Source organism: Psammomys obesus, unplaced genomic scaffold, assembly GCF_907164565.1.
Source record: "Psammomys obesus unplaced genomic scaffold, mPsaObe1.curated_primary_1811, whole genome shotgun sequence".
Taxonomy (NCBI): domain Eukaryota; kingdom Metazoa; phylum Chordata; class Mammalia; order Rodentia; family Muridae; genus Psammomys; species Psammomys obesus.
The window spans coordinates 401,503-410,960 of NW_026596415.1; the positions used below are offsets into that span (position 1 = coordinate 401,503).

Here is a 9,458-nt window from a genome sequence, read left to right on the forward strand (position 1 = left end):
CTTCACTTTTTCTTTTTTGTTTCTTTAATCTGACTCTTCCCTTTTTTGCCCATACTTCCTTCTGTACTGTAGGCTGGCTTCCACTGTATATAGTCTTTGTAAGGCAGTGTTTGGTACTGGTGACCCCAGATAGGGCCAGAGGGTTTAAAGCTACTTCTGACATGGAAAGAGCCAGTAAGGACACAGACTCACTTGTGTGCTCCTTTGAAATGAGGGGTTCCAGGTGGTAGAGGTGAGAGTTGCTTCTTCATGGGGTACTGGACCATGAAGCTCCTCCAGTTACTTGGGACAGAGGAGAGCAAGAATCTGAGGAGCATGGGTCTCTGCCCATTGCCCAAGGAGAAGCTGAGGCTGTATCATCCCTCTGACACTATCACTTGACCTTGTCATCAGGGGTCCCTTGCTACACACAGAAGGCATCTAAGGTACAGTGGTCTATCTTTCTCAAACACTTGTGGGTTATGTGATCTAAGCTCTGAAGAAAACAGCTGATGTTTTAAAGTAGCCACGGTTCCACGTGGCTCTCCCCTTATCTCTGGTGTCAACACCATGACAAGCATGTGGCCTCTGTAAGAAAAACAGGCAGGCACTCACTAGCACAAATGTCCCCGTTGCCTCAGGAAGTTCACAGGAAGCTTATGAGGCTTTGGTCCTAGACAGAGAATGAAAGAGCAAAGAGTCTGAGGAAGCAAACTGGCCTTTGATAGTTAGCCAACATGACCTCTCTAAAAATTTGCAATTCAAAGAAAGGTGATGTGTCATTTATAAATATTTGATTTTTGTGACATACAATGTTGGCCTTGTAACTAATATCTAAATTGTGACATAGTGTGACATTTGGTGGCTGGTTGGTTGGTTGGTTGTTTTTTTGTTTTTTAGAGACTGTGTAACAGCCCTGGCTGTTCTGGAAGTTGCTTTGTTGACCAGGCTGGCCTCAAGTTCACAGAGATCTGACTGCCTCTGCCTCCAACTCCTGAATACTGTTTGTTGTTTTTTGAGGCAGCGTCTTGACAAGGTTGGCCTGGTGTTGTAATCCTACCTCAGCTTTCTGAGAGCTAGATTTACAACCACCCTGGCTTTGGTGGGGTTTTATAAGTTTTTTTGTTTGTTTGTTTTGTTTTGTTTTTTAAATACAGATGAACTGAAAGCCAGTACTTCTTATGAGCCCTAGAACTAAATCTATTTACTTTTTTGTTTTTCTAGGAATTTTAACTTTAAACCAAGAAGAAAAAACAGAAATTCCAGTACCAGTAAAGAAGGGGAATCTGCTTTGTGACTCCTCACCCTGTAGCCCAGCATCTAACCCTGCTCCTCCCAACCCCTTCTTAGAAGCCCCTGAGTCACTGTTCAGCAAGGATGCAGTGGAAAGCCCAGCCAAAAAGCAGCCCAAAAATAGAGTTAAATTGGCAGCCAACTTTTCTTTTGCACCTGTAACCAAGCTTTAACTCCCATTTAGAACACAGAGTTAAATTAGGATGGGGGAAAACTGTCTAACTCTACAAACAAAATGGTCTTAAAAACCTTATTTTATGTCTTGACCCCAGAAGCTACTTTTATTGATGGTCCATAGGGCGATGTTCCTTTTGAACTTACAAATGAACTTTTTCTTTCTTTCTTTCTTCCTCTCAGTTATTTGAAAGAACTCTGGCCTCCATTAAGGAATCCATAATATATTTACCAAAATTTTTTAGACTATGATGAATTGTGGTGGTTGGGGAAGAAGTAAGCAGAGATCACTCAGCAGGAAGTGGCTTGACTCCCATTGAGCAACCTCTGATTTTTGTTTAAACAAATGGAGTTGTGGTTGTTCAAGAAGCCAAGCATATCCATGAGCCTGTGGGTCACACACTTGGGGAGAAGTGGGCAGCCGGAGAGCCATATTCAAGCTGACAGGAAAGTTCCTGGCTTCTAGGTGACTTGTTGGTGTGCCTTGTTTTTTATGTAACTATGTCTGTGATTGATCATTGTGGCTTCATCCCAAATTTTTAAATGTTTCCACTTTGGGATTCCATTTAGGAGCTTTCTAGAAAGTTGTTTCATGCTTCCCTTCTCGTCTTCTCAGTTTGATAAGGATCACTTTAAGGAAAGGAGACGGTCTCAGTGTCATGGTGTCATGCATTTAAAGTCAGCATTTGAATGACGGCACACATTATTGTGTGTTGAAAGATGGTATTGCTAAGAGTCTGATTTTTTTTTAACTATGCATCAAATGCATAAATTATAAATCAGAGCTGAGTAGCGAGGTGCTTCAAGAGGCGTGGGTTCGATACTATTTCCACTAGGAAGAGACCGGAGTTCTATCTGTTAATGTGAAGGCCAAGGTTGATCAGCCTAACCTTGTTTTTGTGATTTTAGAGTTGGCTGTAAAGCTGGGAAGCACTCCATGTGAGGATGTGTGTTCATGTTAGTTGTCTTTTAATAGTGTCTGGTTTTACTGTTACTTCTCGCTATTGGAAGCACATTTGGGTTTTTTGTTTTGGTTTTTTGTTTTGTGGTGTCTGATGTTGGCATTTGGGAAAAGCCAGCCTTGTGGGCACCACCTGTGGAATGGCCTTCTCTCTGGGTGTCTGAGGTGTCCACTCATGAGTGGCCTCTCACTCCTACTGGAGAGGCCTGACATTTACAATGGATTGTATTTGTTGGGCAAAAAAAGGCAGATCCATACAGCAGAAAGAACCTGTTGGCGCACAGTCTTCCACTTGTTAGATGGTTTCTTTGGTGGGAAATGTTTATATATATATAATTTTTTTTTTCCTAGAAAGCCAGAAAATGGATTCTGATTTCATAGCCAGCATTTTGATAAAATGTCATAAAATTGAAGGCTCTAGAGATATTTTTTTTTATACCAGTTGAATTTTTGTTGCCAAAATCTTTTAAATGAAGCCAGTGATTTCCAGTTCTCAGCACATGACCTACCCTAGATGGACCTGCACTGAAAATGTTCTGCAGGCCTGCCACACTCTGTGCAGAGCCTGAAGGTACTTCTTATGCAGGCCTGGCAGCACTTCTTTTTTGAGGCTTGATAGCACTTCTTCAAGGCCTCATGGTACTTTTCTGCAGACTTAGTGAATAGGAAGCAAAATGGTACATGTGCAATTTCTTTAAGGCTTTTAAGCAGTGTAATAAAGTTGATGTTAAGAATGTGAGTTGCCTTATTTGCAGACATCCTAAGGCTAAGCTTGCCTACTCAGACTTCAGGTTTGCAAGCACAAAAGGGATTATGGACTTTGAAAACGCCAGGTGTCACTAAAGTCACTTGGAGCCATCTCAAAGGTCAGGTTCTGTGGGCAGCAAAGCATAGTTGTGTACAGTGAAGAGGTATTGCTTTGCCATTTGTTGGAGTTGCCCGTGTGTCTGGGGCGAGTGTGACTAACCATTGCTGTTTAAAGATGTAAAAACTTGATGGAAGCTCATTGAGTCTGAGATGTGTCCACGGTGGCCAGTCCAATCACTATTTCTTTATCTAGAGGCTTAGGTGAAGATGCTATGATATATGCACATGGAAATGGTGAGACACTCTTTCTGGGTGAAAGGATATAGCAGATTAGATTTATCTGTTAAAATAATCACAGAATCTCCTTCCCCATCTTCTCATTGTGCACTGTTTGCTTTCAATCAGGCTTGGGAGACAAGATGTTTTTCTTAATTGTCTACTTTGTTTGAACACATTTGTGGGTGTGTGTGTGTGTGTGTGTGTGTGTGTGTGTGTGTGTGTGTGTGTTTCAAGTGCTGTTTGTGTTTTGGGACCAAACAGTTGTCAATAAACTTTATGAGCAAGTATCTGTGATGAGTGCTTTTGTTTGTGGGGTGGGATTACAAACCAGCCTAGTCAGCTCTCATTTTCAGTGGCTTTAGCATTTCACCCTTCCCAGAGTGTTAGGTGTTTAAGCTGGAGATATGGGTAGCTTGGTTGGTGGAGTTCTTAGCATTCATGAAGCCCTGGGCTCAATTCCCAGCACCATATAAAATTAAATCCTCTGCCATTTCAGCATTGTAAAAGTGGAGGCAAGAGGATGTGAAAGTCACATCAGCAACATAGCAAACTGTAGGCCAGTCTGGAATGCATGAGGTAAGCTGGTGTGGCATTTAAGGGATGAAGGGGACCAAAGCAGGTCCCTGGGTTGTTGGTGCTATGTGAATACCACCTGTATTTTACAGTCATGCTTCCTGTTCCACATGAAGAAGAGATCCTCCCAGCTAGAGTCAGGATGAACCCTATGTTCTCCGGATGTCTGGTTTCTGTTTCCTGATAAGCTTGCTTTCTCATTAAGCAAGTCTTGGAAGTTAAGACTTCCTGTATAGTTTCAGCTATGAAATCTCTACCCCCTTGGGAAGAAGGAGACAAGTTGCTTCTCAATGTAGTATTTGGTTAAGTCAGTGTTACACGCTCCCAATGACTATTGGATGGTGCTTTCAAAACATGTTTCACCATAGCAAACTTGTACAGAAAAGGTTGGAGTTGGGAGAGATGGCTCAGTGGGTCATGTGCTAACTACGTAAGCAGGAGAGGATGATTTCAATCTCCAGCATACACCTAAAATGCTGGGCATGGCATCCAGGCCTGTGATCCTGGTGCTGGGGCCAGAAAGGTAGAGTACTAGAGCTCGCTGGCCAACCAGCCTAGCCATAGGCAAGGGCCAGGTTGGTTGAGATACCCTGACTCAAAATCCAAGGTAAAGACAACTGATACCCAATGTTGACGTCTGGCCTGTGTGCATGCATTCGTGTGTGTGTGTGTGCACACAAAGTGCCTACCCCCGGCTTCTCAATCCTGTGATTCCTGCCTAGAAAATCTGAACTCTAAAATGTGAGATCTCCTTCCACATTCCTACAGCCTCTGTACCTTCTGGTTACACAGCGGGACTAGGGAAACAATTGGTCATGATAGCCCAAATATTACACAGCTGTATGGCCTGAAAGGAGAAAGGGAGGGGGAAAAAAAATCTTTGTATCCTCCTTCCCTGAAGAGCCTGCTGGATAGGAGCAGGTGGGACCTGAAGCTGATTGGTTGTCTGTGGGACTTCTCAAAGGGAGCCTTGAGTAGTAGTTTGTTGAGTGTAAAAGGACCTAGAGCAGCAGTTCCCAACCTGTGAGTTGCAACCACGTTGGGGGTCACATATCAAATATCCTGCATATCAGATGATTCGTAACAATTACAGTTATGAAGTGGCAACAACAAAATGTTATGGTTGGGGTCACCACAACATGAGTAACTATTGGGAAGTTTGAGAACCACTGACCTAGATTGTTGTAATTAAGCAGGAAAGAAATTGGTGGAGTGGATGGGGTTATGCAGGGTGGCAAAAGGACATTTAATTCATGGGTCAGTTTCCTCCCATGTAGATGGCCATGGTAGAAACTCTCTTTCCCCTTCATATACGTTCTGGAAGATTTGCTTTGTGTCCTGGGGCCTTATGTAACTTTGGATCCTGGGTCATATGGAAAAGAATGGCCTGAACCCTGTGTCATCAAGGAAGAAGAACCTAGAAATGTGGCAAATTCCATGCCAGCAGATGGTGAGGCTCAAAGATCATTAGGAAACCTGCCCTGGGGAGGTTCAGGACTCTTACGAAAGTACATGACATGGGGCCTTGGCTTACAGGGCTATGTCATTTGTGGTCCTTCTGCAACATCCCTCCTGCTAACCTCTCTCTTGAGAGCAGCACCCACTCTCAGAGCCACAGCAAAGCTCAGCAGCCTTCCTATTTCTAGTTTCCTGTCTGCTGGTTTGCTGGTGGCAGGGTCCTTTATCACATTCCTAACTCTAAGCTCGCCTGCTTGTACTTCCTGATTCTTACAAGCTGGATACTGGAGGTGCAGAGCAGTGAAGACAGTGACCTGGGCTCACCCGGGGAGCTCCACGAGGGTCTTAATCTGAGCAAAATAGCTTCACCATGAGGCTCCATGGTGAAGGCTCAGTCCATTTGGCTAACCCTACCATTCAAGGAGATTCAGTTCTGATTCCAAGCTCCTCGTTGACCTCTTTTGACCTCTGTCTCCTTCACTAGGATACAAGGTGCACATAATCCATTTTCTAGCACCTGCCAAGGAATTCATTGACTAGTGAATTACCTCACACATCCACAAAGTGAAACATGCCTGATGGCTGTTTCTTAAGCCAGCTGGCTTCAGTACTCTGGCCCAGTCACGATGCTCACTTGCTGCCTTGTGCATTGAAAGCTCAAGACTTCTGCTCCCTGAACCCAACTCCATCACGTTATATCACTTTATATATACCACTCTGAGCTTCAGTTTTTCCATCTACCAACTGGGCGTGATGCCCTCCCTCCCTGCAGTGTCTCAGTGAGGGGAACTTTCCCTTGTCTGATGCATTAGCTTCTATAGCTTCTAAGAAGCCTTACTGGGTGCTTCTCCTGAGCTCCACTCTTCCATCTTCCTTCTTCCCTGGCAGTTCCTCCTCAGTCTGCATTCCCCTAAATTAGTATGAACCAAGGCATGAAGCTAGAGGGACTGAGAAGAAAGACTGGATTGTGAGAAAGCTAGCCCAGGACCCTTGGACTCTTCCACTAGGCCTGTGGGAAGGCACAAGAGGGTCTCAAGCAGCAGCAGCCTTGGTTTCATCAGTGCTTTGCAGAATCATGTCAGCTGTAGAGCATAGCATGATCAATCTAAAGAAAGACATGGGAAGAAGGGCTGGCTGGTGAGGAACCCGAGAGGTCCTTGGCAGGGGAATGATGTGAAGATCTAGAAGACATACCAACAGAGAGGATGGCAAGAGGAGCCAAGAAACTGAAGGAAGTCTGTGGTCTCAGCATCAGGAGGTAAGACTCAGGGGATAGGAGGGATGGTAAGCTGTATAGAACAACACGGAATTTTGTCCTTCCACCATGAAAAAAAATTGCTTAGGAAAAATCTGTAGCCTGCTATGTAAAGGTATTTAAAGAATGAGGGGTAATGAAAGATTAATGAGGGGTATAGTTGACAAAAGTTGAAGCAATGACAGTAGCTACCACAGGAGAGTCCACATTCTTACTACAGACACTTATGAAGTAGGTGCTGGACAAAAATAAGTAATGGAGAAGTAGAGGAGAAGAGAAGTTTTAGGATAACTTTGGAATGCGAGGGACAGGGAATACCCTTACCCAACATGGAAATATTTATAAGAAACTTAGTACCAAGTTAGGCCAAGTCAATTGACTTTTTCAAAGATTTATGATTAGTGTATAGGGGGGCAGGTGACAGTTTGGGGCGTGGTTCTCATGCCACAATATTAGTGTGAAAATCAAAGGAAAATTTTCTGGATTTAGTTCTCTCCTTACACAGAGCCACCTCAAGTCATCAGATTTATATGGCAAGCACTTACCCTGCTGAGGCATCCTATCAGCCTGAAGTTGATTAATTTTATCTTAAGTCCCAGAGAGAATATATTTGAGGACTTGTGGGTCATGTGCTCTTTAATGCTAGCTCCACCATTTAGTGCAAAAGCACCCAAAGATGACCCATGAGTAAGTGAGACTGGCTTTTTTCCAATAAACTTTTCTAGGGGCAAGAGAGGTGGCTCAGTGGTCAAGAGCACTGTCTGCTCTTCCAGAGGGCCTGGGCTCTGGAAGAGCCTGCACCCACATAGCAGTAACAGCTGTCATAACTCTAATACCAGGGAATCTAGTACACTCTTCTGGCCTATGTAGACAACACGTGCAGGCGATGCACAAACACACATGCAGGCAAAACACCCATACACATGAAATCAAAATAGAGGTTTTAAAAACTATTAACAAAGACAGAAGGCAGGCAGGCCTTAGATGGCAGCTTGCCAGTTCTTGTTCTTGGATATGCTACTTTAATGCGCATGTTGTATTCCAGTGGAAGTTCAGGACAAATCTGAGCTTAGGAGAGATATTCAGGTTAAAAAACAAGTCTAGGAAGCTGTCTTGAGTGTAGCTGGCCATCCAAGATGTTTGAGAAGTAGAAGAGAGAAAAGAGCAATGAACCCCAAATCTTCCTTCTTTAAGGTGTTTGCATCAGGTATTCTGTCACAGCAACAAAGTCTGAGTGATATAGTCTAGATCTTTAGAATGTGGCCTTAAGTAAAATATTTGCAGAAGATCATGATCAACTGAGTTAGGGGGCCCTACACTCTATCACTGGTACCTTACATGATGAGAGGGGATACATGGAGGAGAATGCCTAGAGATAAAGGTAGGGATGGGAGCATTGAAGCCAATCGAGGCCCAAGATTTCTAGGAAGTAGATGAACTAAAGAGGGGAAACCCTAAGGACCCCTTTACTCCAGGCCGTTCCTGTGGGGCTGAGCCCCTAGTTTGTGGTTGTTCTAAGACACACATATACCCTAGCTTCACTACTTCTAGGGTACTAAAATCTACTTTTAGGGTACTGAAAGCAGAGACAGTGTCCCCTCAGGTCAGTATTTTGACAAATGCCCTAGTGAGCATCTTCACTGTTAGGTTGTCAGGATATGGCATGTGGGCCAAAGCAGAAACTCACTTGAGACAGCCTGCAGGGCCTGATGTAAAATGTCCACCTACCGAGATGCTAAGTCCCACAGCTGGAACTGAAGTAATCTCCAAAGCCATTTTGATGACACTACAAATCCATTTCTAACTTACTTTTTGTTTTTTTGAGATAGGTCTAATTTAGCTTTAAATTCAACATGTAGCCAAGGATGGCCTTGAACTTCTAAACCTCCCTTCCACTTCTTCCCTTTCCCCCAGTGCTATGAGTCAGGCTTGCACTATATTATCCAGTTTACATTCAGCTTGGGGTGAAACCCAGTGCTTTGTGCATACAAGGCAAAAATTCTACCTACTGTGCCACATCCCAAGCCACATTTAAAAATCATTTGAAAATGCTACTCATTAATGATCCAATAATGTTACTTCTAGTTCATCTTTATAAAGAAAGACAGAAATTCAAATGAAGGTTTAGCTCCTTAGGATGTTGACCATGCTCTTATTTATAGTGTGAGAAAATGTAGGGACAGTTTAAATGTCCAGTGGTGAAGTGATAGTAAAACAGATGACAGTATGTCCACAAGATGGAGTATTAAGCAGCCATTATAATATTTATGAAGAGTATTTAATGTTAACAAAGAGCTTTTAATGATATAGGGGAGAGGGGCATAGGAGGAGAAGAGGGAAGAAGAGTGGGACTTGGAGGAAACTAGGGAGGGGGCTACAGCTGGCATACAAAGTGAATAAATTGTAATAAATAAAATGATATAGGAGGAGCCTAAGTAGCATAATAATAACTGAAAAAAAAAGCTGGATGTAAAATATTTCGATATGGGGCTGGAGAGATGGCTAGAAGTTAAGAGCTCTTTTTCCAACGGTCCTGAGTTCAATTCCCAGCATCCACATGGTGGCCCACATGTGGCTCATATCTATAATGAAATATGGTACCCTCTTCTGCCCCATAAGCACACATGCAGGCACACATAATAAATAAATCTTAAAAATAAGTTTCAATATGATGCAAAT

At 43.3% G+C, this 9,458-nt stretch overlaps 1 protein-coding gene across 2 annotated transcripts in view; it reads left to right on the forward strand.

The window, feature by feature from the left end:
• The window catches only part of Marf1 (meiosis regulator and mRNA stability factor 1), a 50,005-nt gene extending 46,225 nt beyond the window's left edge, over positions 1–3,780 (forward strand). For both annotated transcript variants that reach the window (XM_055597732.1, XM_055597733.1), the window contains exon 27: positions 1,204–3,780. In XM_055597732.1, the coding sequence (XP_055453707.1) occupies positions 1,204–1,445 (242 nt within the window). In that variant the 3' untranslated portion in view covers positions 1,446–3,780. The remainder of the gene's footprint in view (positions 1–1,203) is intronic.
• Positions 3,781–9,458: the final 5,678 nt, after the last annotated feature.